The sequence below is a fragment of the Cheilinus undulatus genome, linkage group 14 (genome assembly GCF_018320785.1).
Source record: "Cheilinus undulatus linkage group 14, ASM1832078v1, whole genome shotgun sequence".
Taxonomy (NCBI): domain Eukaryota; kingdom Metazoa; phylum Chordata; class Actinopteri; order Labriformes; family Labridae; genus Cheilinus; species Cheilinus undulatus.
Window position 1 is genome coordinate 26,990,126 of NC_054878.1, and position 17,020 is coordinate 27,007,145.

The 17,020-nt window shown below is 39.7% G+C and overlaps 1 protein-coding gene across 8 annotated transcripts in view; it reads left to right on the top strand.

Moving 5' to 3' along the window:
* nhsl1b (NHS-like 1b) overlaps nt 1–17,020 on the top strand; it is a 133,394-nt gene that overhangs the window by 51,915 nt on the left and 64,459 nt on the right. For 2 of the 8 annotated variants that reach the window (XM_041805160.1, XM_041805164.1), the window contains exon 1: nt 4,397–5,610. The exons of 5 other annotated variants lie outside the window; for them this stretch is intronic. In XM_041805160.1, the coding sequence (XP_041661094.1) occupies nt 5,373–5,610 (238 nt within the window). In that variant the 5' untranslated portion in view covers nt 4,397–5,372. Of the gene's footprint in view, nt 1–4,396; nt 5,611–17,020 lie in introns of those variants that run through there. One more of the 8 variants, XM_041805169.1, reaches the window with a different exon arrangement.

A 17,020-nucleotide genomic window follows, 5' to 3' on the forward strand; every position in this document is an offset into this window, starting at 1 on the left:
CATATCGATACTAATTACTATCAAGACTTGATGGGTTCTGTGACGTAATGTGATTTTGCAAAAGGTTTTTCATATAGCAGTTCTTGCAGGCAAGAAAAAAAACCTCAAAGCACATTAGCACTGTGCATTAAAGTGCACCAAAATGTTCTGTCAAAAACAGCACACAAGTGGGTCTTATACAGCAGAAAATGTACACATACAGTAGCTTTAAACATCAACACAACTTAAACCTGTATCTCACAAGACATCATTCTGAGTAAGAAGCTGAGGCCTCACTCTAACATGGGAGGAGCTGGGATCTACCCATCAGGGAAGATTCCAACACCTCCTGTAGAAACCTAATATAGAACTGACAGTGCACATACACATAGACACAACACTCATACAGGTTTGGCATACCTTCCAAGACTTGCATTACTTCCCTGGAGGTGTAACCTACTTTTAACTGTTATTGGTTTGTACCTAACCCTTGTCCTTAAACCATACCTTTAAAAGAATAAATCCAAATGTATTTTAAACTGATATAAATGTGATTGGAAGTAAATTTAAGAGAAAACCAGTCCCCACTAACAGTTTTGGCTTCAAAATTTCTCCCAAAACACATCATTTAGTCTCAGTAAATGTGGGGTGCTGTCTGGTAATAAAAGCTTTCCTCTGTGGTGTAGCTGAACCTCTGTGTTTAACTGGATCTGTGTTACCACTGAGAGACACAGACACAATTTGAAACTGTACTTATGGGGAGTTGGTAGTCATACTGCCAAGACTCTGTGTGTTTTCGTGTCAGATGAAATAAAAAAGAATCATGACCCTGTGGTCCTACTTTCACGTGCGCTCTCAGGTGTTTATCTGCTATATTTACCCTTTGTGTGACACTGTCTGGTTAGTGCGTATTGATGTCAGGCGTCACCAGCCTTTCATGTCTGATTGAGTTACTTGGCAACTGGGCCGCTCTAATGTCACCATCCTGACATCCTGTCCGTGTCACCCAGCCACTGACAGCGTGTTGAGTGTTTGTATGCGGTATGTGCGCGAAAAGTATACTTTCCAACTCTGTGATGATTATTCAGCTGATATATGATTTGGTTGGCTTCCAAAGTTTGATTTAATTATAGGATTCAGTAGTTTTATCTTCACAATCACCGGTTTAAAGCACCGTCTCAATTATTGTATCCACACTGTTGAATTCATATAATTTTGTGTCAATTATGACAGCCGTTTAAGTTGAATCCATCATTCTCTGGTTTTCTTTGCCTCCTGTGTAATCATGTGTGAGAGAAAAGCTCTAAACTGACTCTAGTGACTTCCTGTACAGCTTTTTTAAACAGCACGTTTTCTGAAAAGTCTGTGATTTCTTTGCTTATCACTGCCACGTGCCTTTAATAGTATAATCTCATGTTGATGTTTTGCAGTCACACAATCACTTCTTTTGCTACACAAGCTGCCCTTGGATTCCACAGCATTTTGTTACAATGATGCAGACATACCTGGAAATAGACCCATATTCAAACATGTTTACGCAGTACTAGAGCGGACTAAACAGCAATAAAATTGTGATTTCTCAGTGAATGTTTCTAGCAGCAACGTGTGACACATCTCCTGTATTATCACTTTTGATATGAGCACAGAAGTGCAAAAGAGAGCTCACTTTGATCAGGGATCATGGAGCAGGTGTATCATCTCATCCAAATAGATTTCCTTGTAGGCATATTTCAACAAAACCCACTTTTTTCTAGCTCGGTTGCTTGCTCTTTGGAGCTTGTAGTAAATAAAACCAACTCACAGATCCACAGCTCTGACATCCGACTTCCAAGGTAAATGGAACGCTGCAGGAGTCCTCAAATGAAGACTGCGCAACATTTTGGGATTCATGAATTTTTCATGGCACCAGTTTTGAACCAGTACACCTAAGAAGTCTTCTGAGAGGTGTCTAGAGCAATTGGAGCAACAGTGTGGTGTGCAAATCCAGGCAGACAGACAGACTCGTCGCCCATTGGTCAAATGATGTGGCAAGAACAGATGCCAGTTACAAGTGTTAATCTATTGAGTTCAATCAGGAATCTTTTATAGTTAGTTGCCCGGTTAGAAAGTGACAGGACCAATCAGCGACAAGGGGCAGTACTTTCAGGCCCAGCAGAGTTGTGACTTAAACAAGCAGCAGCAAGAGCTGGTGCAGTTATAGCGGAAGATATAAGCGTGGATGCTGATAAAGCGCTGGTTTTATCAGAACTTGACAACATTTCTTCGTTTAAAGAAGAACAAAGAAGAGCAGTGAGTTGTTTTCTTTTCGAAAACGACAAAAGTCGAATACTAACATGTCTATAGTCGCCATGTTTCGTGTTAATCCTCAGTAGCTGCGCACGCGCAGCTTGATAGCAGCTACGTCACGTGTTTTGTTACTCTGATTGGCCCGTAGAGATGTGACAGACAGAACGTTCACCCAATCATACTCCGAATTTTTTTCAAAGCCTCTGCCTTTTCTCAAACATTTCCTATTGAAGCTTTCCCAGATGGATGTGTCAAACAAATCCATCTGGCATGTCAGGTTATCAAAGAACAAAATGTGATAAAATCCTTAAAATTAGAGCTTAAAGCCAAAAATGGGTTACGTCTCTTTTATTTTGAACAGAAGTGACCGAACAAAAGCTGTCACACATCTGAGATCCATCTAGATCTGCAGTGATCCATTTTGACATATTGATCGTTTTTACTACTGTCTGCTCTCTGAGTAAGGCTTTTAGGAAATGAAAACAGGGAGATTTATGAAATGGGAGTGAGGTGGGGTTAAACCAGGATGCTGACCTCGTATGGTGATATCTGACCTTCAGATTCCCTTTGGGAGTTAGAGTACTAAAACGGCTTTTCTTCCTGAAAAGAGGAAATCAGTTGACTAAACTGCTCCTGACTGGGTCTGTTCTAGCAGTAAATCTCGTGTATATTTAGTTGTGAGTTAACTCTGCTTTTTCAGTACTTTTGCTTTATACCTCATGCTGATTACCTTACGACTGCACAGGGTGATTTTGGTTAATAATTGAAGGATTACCTTATGTGTCATTAACATAGACAAAGGTCCTGAAATTAAATGCATGTATGCATTTTAATGAGTTTACTCTTGTTTGTAGGTTTAGCAGATGCAGGTCGTTGTCCCTTTGTGTAAACACACTGCTGCGATCATAGATTTTCTCTCTAAAGGAATAAAAAGAAAATGAGGTCGGGGACTTGCTGCAGCGATGGGGGTTTAAGTCTAGGTTTATACCACATCCCCTCCACAGACCTGAGATCAGCTTTCAGCAGTGTAACTGATCCACAATAAGGAGTTGAAGCTTCAAATCAGTGTCTAGACATAAGCTACCTCCTCTAATTTTCATCTGCAGGTCTTATCAAGATTGTGAGTGGAAACAGGCGAGTAAAAACGGACTCATTAGGGTTTACTGTGACCTGTTAGTTTTATACATGCACACAGCACTGGTTTATTGTCACACCTTGGTGGTCACACGCTTCCTCTGTGGTTACACTTGGGTGGGAAAACTCCACCTCCCAAACACACTTGCAGCGCTCCATAAAGACTTTGTTTTTGTTCCTGAAGGGCTTTGTGTGTTATTTTAACCCACCTCAACTATATGTTGGGCAGCTTAATATGTGTGGTGTATGATGTTTTATTGGAAAATATACAGTAATGACACTTTTCAAACAGTTTACTCATACATGCATGTTTGCTAGGCGCTTTTATCAGATTGTTGTTGAGCCATGTTCAGTGTTGACATAGGGTGCTTGAAATTTGTAGTTTAACCTGTTGCTTCTCAACCCTCAGGCAAAATTTCAGCAACAGTAGTAGTCTTAACATGAATGTATACACACGGCTCAGTGCAGCTAACTGTAGAGCGTTCCTCGAAGGACATCTTCTGCAGATGTACTCATTTATTTTTTAAGTCAAAATACAAGCGTGAAACAAATCTTGGAATTAATGCTTATAGTAAACTGTATGGATTTTCCTTTTTTTTTATTTTGGTGGAAGCACCTGAAGCGTTTGAGACAAAAAAGGATGTTGAGGAAAGTAAACAGAAGCAAGTAGTAGAAAAAAAGGTGTCATAAAAAGAGGGAGGAGTGGTTGCCTCGTCGGCAAACGGAGGCAGGGGAGGAGCAGAGAGCAAGGATCACAGAAAACAGAGGGAACGAAGGAGGAAGGGACAGAAGAAGGGAAGGGCTGACTCATATTTCAGCACCGTGGCCACTAGGGTTGGGTGTAATTCTAACTCGTAACACAGTCAGTCAACTCTAACACACACTCTTAGACTCTTCAGGAGTTCAGGGAATCCTTACCAGCATGTTTATTTCTTATGAGTCTGTCTGAGTGTCACATGTTCAGCAGGTGTGGACTTGCCTGTCATATTTTTTGCCCCATGCAAATCAGCTGATTGAAGATCTGAAGCAAGACTGAAATCAACATTTGGACGTTTTGTTTTGACTTCAACATACCTTGCATGCTTCGTCTTCACCACTGCCAATGATGACACACCTGCATATACGTAAAGTGGTGCAACGAGGTAAAGACCAAAGCTGTTGAGAAGGAGTTGGATGAAATTTCCTGAGAACCCTTCTTTCCCTCTCTTGCATTTCTGCAGCTACACAACAGAGGATCTGTATTTGGAACTTCTAGCAGGAGGATTTCACATGTGAGTGTGTTTGCATGTAACTTCATCAGGCTGGGAATAGACCCAGGGACGCTGAATCCCTCTGCTCTGGCTTGGCGCTAAACCAGTGTGTGTCAGCTGGTGTGTGATAACAACTGGAGATAACGCCACTCAAGGGCACACATGGTCATGAACCACCATTAGCTTACTGTGATTGAAAACTATCTAAATGTGGTTTGGAAATCTTGAAGGAACGTCACAGCCAGCAGTTGAGTGTGTGCCATTGAGGGGTGGCGATTTTCTCAGATTGCTGGGTTGCTTAATTAACCCTTTGTGGTTTGGGAATCACACCCAGAGTGTCTAAAAACAAAGGCAAACAAGGGACGAAGATGACTTAAGGCCGGCTTGTGACACTGAAATTACTGAAGAAGAAAGGAGCTTACCGCAGATGTCCACATCATGACTCTGACCTGGGCAGGCGCAGCTTTCACTGTGACTGAAAACCAGGTGATGGTGGATCTTCCTCCCAGAAAAAAATCTATTTTTTACCAGAAGTTCTGGATTTTTTAAAACATGTGCATCTGGATTTTGCATTAAGAAATGTTTCCAATATATAACTTAAAGTTTTACAGCCTTTTTCTACCCCAAAGGATCTTTACTTGAGCATTGTTTCTTTTGAGATAAAGCTCGAGACATCTTCATCCAGCATCCCCAAGTCTTGGACTCAGCTTATCCCCCACTAGGATGAGAGGAGAGAGGAGGTCTGCTTCCTTTCGTAGGGAGAAACCTGCAGGTCTCTCCCGAGCTCTCAGCTGGCTCAGCGTGTCCAACCTTTCTCGTCAGAACAGACGCATCTTCCACAGTCAGAACGAGCTCCACGCCATCCATAAGCGTCATGCATACTCACACACTCATCTTCACACTGCAGATGAAGACAAGGATGATGATGAAGACTGGGTATACAAACCTCAACACAAAATAGGTGAGGATGGAAAATGACATAATAAAAAGACTGTCTGCTGCTGTTTTTACCTGACATGCCAGAAAAGCTGTTTCACATATCTGTTGCATGAGTTATATTTTAAATCCATTTGGAAAACAGCCGATTGTTTGTGGAGAGCAGCACCTTTCAAAATAAATCTCAGAGTGTTTAGGTGAACATTCTGTCACATTCATCACAGTTCGTTCAGAGTAGCAAAACATGACATAGTAAGTCTGCTCAGCCTTGGGGACTAAACTGCATAATGTTCACTCAACAGGCAGCTGTCATTGTTTACTGATAGTGGAGCCAGTTGGTGAATCAAACTCATGCTGGAGCCAGGCCAAAGAAAAGCAAAGGCATCTTATCTGCCAAGAAAAGCTTACAGTGTGGTACTTTGCTCCTCTTCTAATGAAGGAATGTCCGGCTCTAAAACTGCCGCTATAGCTACATCTAAGCTAACAGCTTCCCTGGTTGCCATTGTTTACCAGCTTGCAGTTAAACCAAACCCCAGCCACAACTGCTGCCTCATTCTCCTTAAATTATGCTGATTGGTCCAGTCATTCTTAGACTGGCACAAGCCTCTCAGATTTGAGCTGCACATGGATCTACCTTTTGATAGGCATGGAATCTGGCCGATCCATTGCCTTTGCAAGGTAATTTCACATGTCCACTTTCGAAGATTTTTGCCTTTCAATCAATGCTGTAATTGAATGTATATATATTTGCAATGAACAAGGAGAAAAAGAACATTCAGGCAAGCAAAAAAAGTGTAAAGCAGTTTTATTACATGCATGGAGATCTCAGCAGTTGCGTCATAAATGTCATCAACCCCGCCTGTGTGCGTGTGGTGAGTTTTCTAAATACAACCTGCTGCATTCACATATAATCACACATTCATGTTGAAGTAAGCTAGGGAGAAAAAAATACCTGATAAGTTGGGTGAAAATTTGAGTGGCTTTACTAGTGATGCACAGATTGTAAATTTTCTGTGTAAAGTCGGGTCAGCCGATGTGAGAAACCAAGCAGGAAATTCACTAAGCAGGAAACGGGAAGGAATTATTACCATTATATCCTGCTACCGGTACAATCTTTGTTAATGTACAGAGGCGATTTCATGACTTTTTCTGTTTGCCATTATATTTTTCTTCCCTCTTTTGTGTCCTGAAATTTCTAGAAATGTTCATGCACATGTGAAAATGGCTCATATTACTGCTCCTGGTTGTAGATTTTTTTTTTAGTAACTGACACCCACCTAACCATGCTGTATGTTTGACTTGGCCACATCACAACTCACCACAATGTTCCTTTAATGGATTTTGTTCTCCCACTCAGTCAGGAAGTCAGTGAATGACTTGTTTACATGCACAAGCAAAGTAAGAAGTGGGTCACTGTCTTTTTATGGCCCCTTGTTCCCCGGCTCCAAGTTCCTGGCACTTCCTGGTTGCTATAGAGAGCAGGCATGAGTCGTCCGGGATCAGCGGGACAGTGAGGAGGTCAAAAAGCACTTTGTGTGTACAATAGGTTAACAATGATGCTTCAGGCCGGAAGTTTGTGATGTCATGGGTTTGGTGATGTCACTGGCTGGTGGCGATGGGAGTGAAATGGTCTGGTGTCAGAGAGGCGGTGTATGTGTACAGAGGCTTGCATTTCTAATCAATAAGACCGACATTTATTCACATCAAATTTTATTTTGTATTTGGCTTTTGTGTCTTAGCTGAGGTAAGAAAGCCGTTTATACTTCCCATGATGCATCAGGGGTATTGTGTTTCTAAATTAGGCTCATTATTTATTAATCATGTCATTAGTTGCGTGTCTCTGTGTGTGTGTATCTGGACAGTGGTGTCAATAGGAGTCAGGGGACAATGGCTGAAACTGAAGCCAGACCTTTACCTGAAACGGAAAAAGACTCGGTGCTGTAGACGTTGTCTCAGGACTTTCTATATTAACTTTAACACATACTGATTGTCGTCTACAGCTTCAGTGTGAGGTTTGTGGCATACCTTAGCAGAACATTTAAGGCTCATTTGAAGTCAGTTGCTGTCTTTCGCTTTCAGTGATGCGACTTAATAGGCAGACAAAGTTAGGGTGTTTCAGAGTTTGAATGCTTTAAATAATCTGATACTGAAACTTGGACATATTATATTATTGTTTTGCGTCTGGTCTTTTGTGCTCAAATGTTTATATGTTCTGCTCTGTGCCATTTACCCTAAATTTAACTGTGTAATACTGTTAGGGACTTATAGCACCAAGATTATGAGTGGTATCCACCGTGAAAGTTCCATCTGGCGATCAGTTTAATGAGTAATTTAATTAAGTCTTTTCCCAATTATCTGTCTGCTGTTCAGACAGATTTTATAAGCGCTGGATTTAAACACTGCTGAGGCATTGAAAGAAGCAGTGGGGATGGCTGCCTCGATACTGCTGAACTTTCTGATCACATAAATGATTCAGAGTTTAACAAATTCAAAAGTATTTGCTGCTACAGCAAGTCAGCCAAAACTACCTACTTAGCCTGACAGACTTCACCAAAATTAAACTTTTTTTTTGCTCTGTTTTTAGTATCCAGGGGCATTTTGGTCTGAACTTGTTGATCTATGTTCTAATACAGAATAATAACGAATGATAGATTCATAGAGGAAGACCTGTGTTTTAGTCCTGTTAACTAAAATTTACTTTTTTGACAGAAACAACCAAAACTACCACAGAAAGACCATCCAGTGTAAATGGCAAACCAACTAATTTTCAGTCATTCTATTGTGGACACTTACATTTAAAACACAAGTGAAATACAGAACCCAATGCATTTATTGAAGTGTTTGTAATAGACACGTGATACAGCCTGTGTCCATGCTGTTGCCTCATAGGAATTCGAAGCTTGTTGCTGTTGTTGTCGTTTATTACACATCTCTATCCTTCTTAGTCAGTCCATCACCTCTGAACCTGCCCCCTTCCTAAAACAGCTCAGGGCTGCACATGACTCGAATGGTTTGAGGTCCTCACATTTTTCTCAAAGTCAAAAAGTAGAAGCTGTGGTCACCATTTCAGAAATGTCGTCATTTAAACCAAGGCATTAGAGATTCATCACGGTATATGTTTGTATTAAATAGCTGTTGGTACTATGAAGTTAATATTTTTTTTACAACCAGTTACAACCAGTCTTTATCTCAATACTTAAACAGATTTAGACATTTTTTATATGCTTGTAAAACTATCAGAAAGTATACAATAGACTTAAAAATATGATAAATCCAAATGTTTAGTGATTTTGTTGGTTTGAAAAATTTGCTCCATTGAGTTTATCAGTAAAGCAACACTAGGAAGGAAACTGTAAAAAGTAATTCCCATTTTAAAGTGCAATCCTAACATGTACTGTGTAGTGATGTGTGGCATGTGACCGTCTAAATACTACTCTTTTCTTGGAACATTATCTGGCCGTAGTCTGTCTGCCCATCTTACTATAATTGTTGGCGTGTCTGTCCATTTGTCTGTGTTGATTTGCACACCACGCCGTTGCTCCAGTAGTCCTTGATACCTCGCAGAAGACTTCTTTGGTGAACTGGTTCAAGAATGGCGTCATATAAAAATCATTAATATGTACAGATTTTCAATAAAATCCTAAAATGTCATCATTTAGGGACTCCCCCTGTGTTATGAAGTGACTGTGGAATGTTATTGCATCTTAGTGCCAACAGAGGGTCCCACAGTAATATGCAAAATGTGGGTGATTATGTGACTGGACTGAAAAGCTGTGACTTTGGTGATTGGTTGACAGTGGTGTTTAGAAATTGTGTGATCTGTGGCATTAATGAAGACAGGATACAGAGGAGGCTGCTGTTGGAGGACGGGCTGGCTTTTGAAAAAACTTAAGTTTGCATAAGCAATGGAGGTGGCAAACAGACATTATGGATTTACATGGCATTAAAGAACCTGGAAGATGAAACAGCAGCGAGGTCTTACAGTTTAAGGTGGAAAAAAAAAATTTAAAAAGAGAGCTAATTTCATACAAGAGGAAGGGGGAGACCATGAGACGTTTTCACTTTGTATCACAGTAGCGACATCACACACTGGGGCCATTATTTCGGATACATTCTTTTTCGGATCTGCAAACCGTCAAACACCTGAACCTTGCACACTTAGTCCATTACATTTTACTTGTCTTTCTAATAGTCCTTTAATTAGCGAGAACATACTGTACCAATGCCTGTAAACCTTAGACAAGGTTTTAGGTGGTCTAAGCTGCAGTTTTTTTCTGTGTCCTTTAGAACATGGGAACTTGCTAGATTTGTGCCTGACCACTCCACACTCATGTAGGTGATAATTATTTACTGGTAAATTCACAATTTAAGTGAAGTGAGTGCACTGCATAAAGACAATAACTCCATCAGATGGAAAATAGGAAACACACCTACGCTGGGCATTAACAAATGTGCTTTAGGGCTCCAAGTGCCTGATGTATGCCATTTTATAAAAAGAAAAAGTTTATTGTGATGACTGGAGCACTTACTGTTAAACATATGCTTTTGATGGGTTTGTTTTTCTCAATTGGATATGTGAGTTGTCCATATGGTTGATTTCGATCCTTTTAAAAGGAGCAGTACCTTGTTAAATCTTAAAGGGGGAAGAGGAAGTGTTTATTGATTGAGTTATATTAGCCAACAGCAGGGCGTAGAGATGGAGACAATACACCAGAGGATGAATGGAAAGGTTTTAACAGCAACATTTTTTAACTTCCAGTCTTTAGTTTTCAGAGACCAGTGCTTCCCTACCAGGCTTTTTTCTCTCTCACACACTTCCTTTTTTCCCTTTCTGTCACACGCAGTCTATGTCTTTATATAGATAATCCTAGGCTTGAGACAGTGTCAGAGACAGGTCAATATAAAACTATTCCCTCCATAGCTCAGACACAAGCAGACACGCTGAATATATGCACACCACACAGAGGAAGCGTCTTCAGTTTGAACCTGAAGTATTTACAACATCTGGATCTTGCTGCCAGGACCCATTACAAGACACATGGGCAGCCGCGCACCGTGCCTGTGTGTGTAAATATAGCTGTAAATGAGGGCCTGTGGCTCCAAAACCTGCAATTTTAGTGCAGCCTCCAGCTTGACTGGTTGGATGTTTGCCACGGTTGTCAAGGCACCGGCTGCATAAGTGAGTGTTTCCTATTGTGGGTTAGTTTGGCTTTCCTAATTGGACAACTCTGAACCAATCGTATGCAATAAAGCAGTGTTAGACAAGCTGTGATTGGCTGTCCTGGTGAAGACTGGACAGGCTTTATATGAACGGGATCTAAAAGCAGTATTTCTAAATGAGCTCAGGGTAATTTATTGACAGGACGACTTCAAATTTATACTTACTGTACTCTATAGAAATTGACTGCATAGTGCCTTGAAAATCTTCCTGAGCATAATTAAAGGGGAATTCACTGCGTATTGTTGTTTTTCAAATTCTTAGATGTAGGAACCAACAGATGTATAACAGTTAGTTAGTGATAAAAGTAGTGATAGAAGGCATTGAACCAACATTTTTGAAATTCAACTTTCAATAAAAAGGGAAGGCAAGAAAGCAAACTATTCCCCAAGAATCTGATATTTCTGTTTGATTTCTAATTGTATAAATTGCTTATTTTGCATGTCTTTCAGTTTAGTAGATTGCAACATAATATAAAGGCAGAGAGGTGTAATGTAAAAAAAACACACCAGGCCTGACTCCACAAATTTCATTTTCCAGACTGTCGGCAGCTGTAAAAATTTAACATCTTGGAAATTTAGTGTAACCATCCACAATTTGTGCTGTTTTGTTTTCCCCTCCAAGCAGCTCATTAGTTTTCTTTTTGCAGTTTGTTTCGGGATAACTTTATCCAACTAAAACACAAATAATCAAGTGGATTTAGTCTGGATGAGTTATGCTCACTATACTGCACAGTTTCATAGTGAAGGCTTGTACCCTCCAAACCCTGCCAGGTGCAAACCATGGTGTTTATTTGGAGCTTTGATATTACAAATCCACATTGCTAAATCCATAATAATATGTCTATTTATTTTAATTTTAGCAGTAAGAACTTAACTGGAAGCAAAAGACTTTGGCCAATCACGATGCTCCACTTTCTTCTTCAATTGTTTTTCTTAGTGGTAGTGACCAATCAGAAGCCAAAGATCAACAGTACGAACTGGAATAGCAAATGTGGGTATAATTGATAGTCATACTTACTGTTGTGTTTTTGGTAGCAAGTTGTTCTTATCTATCTCCTGATAGACCGGGCCTGTAGAGAGACACTAGATCCAAATATGAAAAGGCTTGTTCATTGTTGATCTGGGTCTGATAAAGTTCTATGAGATTCAGTTTGCATTTTGTTCTTGTACTTGGTCTTTGTAGTTATATAATGATTGATACATTAATCTGACATCTTTGCAGCACAGTTATGTTGACATTCAGGTTGTCCTGAAAAAAAAAAAACAAGTCTGTTGAGATTCTACAGGAATTTTTTTCATAAAAAACCAAACAAACCAAACAAACAAACAAACAAAAAAAAAAAAAAACAGGCAGACCAAAACTAACAAAAACCTGGCGAGGTTTTAAGGGTTAACAGTAGTTTCATATTAAATGCTCTATACTGTACACAGGTAGTAAAGCAGAGTCAAATACATAAACAAACATGGCCAATTAAACTGTTTCTGATACTCATAATTTAGGTTTTTTAGCATAGTTCAGAAATATCTGTTTGCAACTATAAATAAAGCAAGGCTATGACAAAGACAGAAATAATATACAATCTGTGGAAGTCACAGGCCTGTTATAAGTCCAGTGTTTGAACTACCTCTCCACTGTCATAGGTGCATGCCCTCTGCCCTGCATCATTTGAACATGAATACTTCTTAAAGCTAAGATTTGATAGCTACTTTCAAAGGAAAAAAACATTTATTTAGCACAGTGTGGCGTGGGCATTATTACTGTTGTGTGCTTTCAGCAACTTCCTGCATCTTTTGGGTTTCTTAAAAGTTGCATACTACAAATTGAAATACCGTAAAAAGGACATGATTGATCTATAATCATGTGGGAGTAAGACTGCAGCATCACTTTTCCTCTCACCGTCTGCCTTCTCCTCTCTTCCTTCTCCTTATAGACATACAGTGAACACAGGTTGGCCTGTCCAATCTCCTCATTTAAATGTATTGATCCTTCTGCATGGCTGCATGGCTGCGTCAATCAACTTGCACATATTATACAGTGTCTATCCCAGGGAACCATGATGAGCAGAAGATTGCACAGTTTGGCCCCAGGCAGAATCCCTGTCTGGCCTGTATGTCAGCCCTGAATCTAAGCTTTACATGATTACTTCACTGCTTCTTAGTGTATATTCTGTTTATTTGAAAGAATGAACTCCATGACTCTGATTTGAAGTCACTGTGATTTCCGTTGTTGGCACATAGGGGTGCATCATGTTAACATGCTAGGAGGGAGATTGAGGGATTTTGGTATTTAGTAGAATTTGCGTGGCATTCATTTTCTATGTTTATACTGTATGTTGCTGTGGTTTCGTGACGTTCATTTTACACATTTAGGGCAACAACATATTGACCTAAATATTTGCCATAGCTCTGCATGCCAGTGTTGTAGAAGCCTCATTCATAGTGCAATTATTGGGCTGTTTATGAATCTAGGCTGTTAAAGTGCCTGCTCTGTTTGACATGAGCAGTTAAGATTGCAAAGATCAGAGGAAACTCTTCCCTCATTGTCTTGTGGAAGTGACTGAGTTTCTATTAATTGAGTGCAGCTGCACCCATTGCTTGTGCACACATACTCATACAGAATCGTCATCATTCTGTAGTCCATGTGTAAACCCAGATTAGCGGATGATAATTCACCGTAGGGGGGAGATGGGATGTATAAACCAGCAAATGCTCATTAAAGGACAGACGGGGAAATCTGGTGATGTGGCCCGCAGCCCAGGATGTCCACACACACACATGCTTACTGTACACAGTTCACACATTACATGTTTGCACAACAAAAGCAAAAACGCAATTTCTAACCATCTTTTTCCTCTCTTTTCCCTCTATGTGCTGACAATGATCTGGGGATTTTCAGGTAAGTCATATTTTATTCTTTGACCCACATTATATGTCTGTATGAGCTGATCCCAGATCAGACTTACTGTACGATGAAAACGCTACAAAGCCTGCCAAACGTTGCAGTCAAGTTTAAGCTTGCATTAAATCGCATTATCTCATATTTCCTACCCAAAACCCAAATCACTGACATGCAAAACCCTCATTTATTCTATCATATTGTATGTATCCTATTACCTTTGTACTGTGAAATGTAATCCAAGCATGCTGGTACTCAACTATGATGAGGGAGGTTGTCGGATTATATTTTTGAACATGACTTTACATTGTAAGGAAAGAAGATCTAGGGCTTAAGTTTTACAGTATGAACTCAGACTCGTGTTTTCTCCAGTCAGCTCTTATTGAAATCAACAACATTCTTTCTTTCTGCATCTTCTTTTTGTTACAAAACTGTGTCAGTTTATTATAACAGAGAAGGCTGGAAGGTCATACTTGCCACTCCACTTTTTGTGTTAGGTTTGCTGCAGAAAGCTTACATCTTATCTCTCTGTGTTTAGTTCTTATCTGACTCTGACGCAGAGCTCACAGCTGACAGTAACAACATGTTGTGTTTGTGCATAACTTTGCAAAACACAGAGCTATTGACTGTTGTATAAGATAAGATGTTGTCTAATATGAAGCTGTCTGCATGAATCAGCGCCTAGAAGAGTGGCTTATTGTAGACATAGACTGTGTTTTGGACAATGACAGCAGTGGTCACTTGAAAGGACGCTGAATGCTGTACTTATGATCTCGAGTTACAATATGAGAATGCCACTTAACATGAAGACCTGTGTTGCCACAAAGTCTGGAGCAGAAATCTCCGTCTTTTAAATTTTCAGATACAACAACTGGGACAAAAGGAAGCCACTTTAAATGTATTGTGAATGTTATTTTAACAAATGGTCAAAATCTTATTGATTTCACCTATTTGTTCACTGAAGGAGGCTTTTGAAGCCCATAAACAACAGTTGCCACAATGGAGATTCTGTCTCAACCTAACTTTCAGTCAACTCACAAGGCAAAGCGCTGAACTGAAGCAGATCATTAAAATAAACTGCCTTACTACAGCACTGGCCCATCAGTCAGGTCAGCCCAGCACTGTACAATGAATAAATCTTGTACAAAATAATATAAAAAACAGATGGAATATAAAGAAAGTAACTATCTTACTGTGTGTGCTGATGAAGAAGTGCTCTTTTTAATTCATTTTTGAACCTGACTGCTAACATGCTAATTTCTGCTCAAAAAAATGCCTTTTTGGATGGGTTTGCACATGACTATGCCTCAAGTGGACCCTCAAGGAACTGCAGTTTTTGCACTTTGCATTGGTGTCTTTTTTTCAACACTTGAGGTTGCTGCTTTGATACATCCTAGAGTAAACACAACACAAATGTTCATATGAAACAAAAAACACAAGAGAAGTACGGTTTTCCTTTCTCCAAGATAATTTTGGAAGGACAAATATAGGCAAGGTGCAACAGTTGGCAGTGATTTTTGAATTTTTTAGACGCTTTTAAGCTATTTTGCAAAGCAGATGGATTTGCCAGACTATCATCAGGCAAATCCATCTTGAGAAGTTCCAATACCCATTTTTGTGAGGAAGTGAAAACAGTTTGGAGCAATCAGCATCACTTGAGAAAAAACAGGGGGGTAGCTTAGTTGTACTTAAAGCTGATAGCAATGGCTGCTGCCAGTGCAGCGATTAGCTAAGATGCAGCCAAGTATGGTGGCAATTTAATCAGAACTGGACAACATTTCTTTATTAAACCGAGAGTGTTGAAACAGTAAAAGATTGTCTTGGCAGAGAAGATGTTCTTTGCATGTCTCTTCATCAGCTTCTGCGAGAAACTCTTTCTCAGAGTTTCCCGAAGAAACTCTGCTAGTCATGTAACAAACAAACAAACATGTTATGTTTCTGTTCCAATTGTTGCAATTCACTTTTATTGAAACACCAACTTCTCACAAACAAGCCTAAATCAGTGGAATGAACATGTCCTTAGCTAAAGCATGACTATTAGTGCTAACCTAAATTACCAAAATGTTCCTTTTATAAACACAAGTTCGCACTTAGCCATGGCTATTAATGGAGGAAAAGAATTTTGAAAACTAAATAAAAAATGGTGAATTGCATTGCTTTTAACGTGATTTGTTGAGAAAAGTAAGGAAATTCCACATCCTGGCTTCCACCAGCTCTGTAAAAGCAGTGATTAGGCAGACCACGAGTGTTTTTTCAGATAGACTGTTTTATGGGAAGGTTTAAGTTTAAGGGATTTTAGCCAGCACAGCGGCCAACTAAGGTAGAGGTTTGATAAGTTTACTGTCTGGTTAGGTGTGGCTACACTCAGAGGTTTTCTATGTTTCTATAATAGTCACTTATTTCCAGGGTTGTGTTTGTGGCATTTAGATTTTATCCTTCTTGTAAAGGGGCTCCAAGTAACACACACTCACACACTCACTAATCAGCCCGTAATTGGTGACATCTGGTCGAGGCAGACGTGTCGCAGCCTGCCAGTAGAACTGGGGTGGGATTATCATGTTCATAACACACACAACCATGCAGAAAACACTCTCATACTTAAACTGTACATTGTTTTTAAACATCTACTGAACTTTTCTGTCACGTTGCTTTTAATGTCCTTTATTTCTACTGTTTTCTTTGCTTTTGGCTCTTCCTTTCAGATTAGAAGTGTCTTGGCTGATCTTAGTTTCCTCATGTAAGTAGGTTAAATGTCACTTTATAGCTGATGTTAATTCAATTTAACAGTGTAAGTGATAATTTTGTAAGTTAACCGTCACAGTGGATTGTGAACTTGAGCCCAGTAAAGTAAGGTATATGCTTATTAGCATAGTTTTAAATACTAACTAAAGCAGATAAGTCACTATTTGTGAAATTCTACATCAAAAGTGAATTAGTGTTACATTACAGCTCACTTACAGGACTGAGGCATGCATGTTAGCCTTTCCAACTGTCTAAGCAGTGACCAGCTGCATTCTTGCAGTGTAAGAGAAAGCCATTACACAGCCTCATTGGAAATCAATGCCTTTTTGTATTGAGCAGTCCAGTTAGCCAAACTTTATATTGATGCACTCTCTGTTGTCACGTTGTTTGAAATTGGGAATCCCACAGTCCACATGAATGACACATGTGCTGCAGTGCTGACTGTATATTATTTAAAAAATTTCCATGTATTTTCTTTACTTTTAGACAAAGAAGTCTTTGCATACCTGCATATTTTGAACTCAGCCTTTCTCTTAACCTCTGAGGACCTTGTTGCAACCTTTGTTCTGTACAGTTG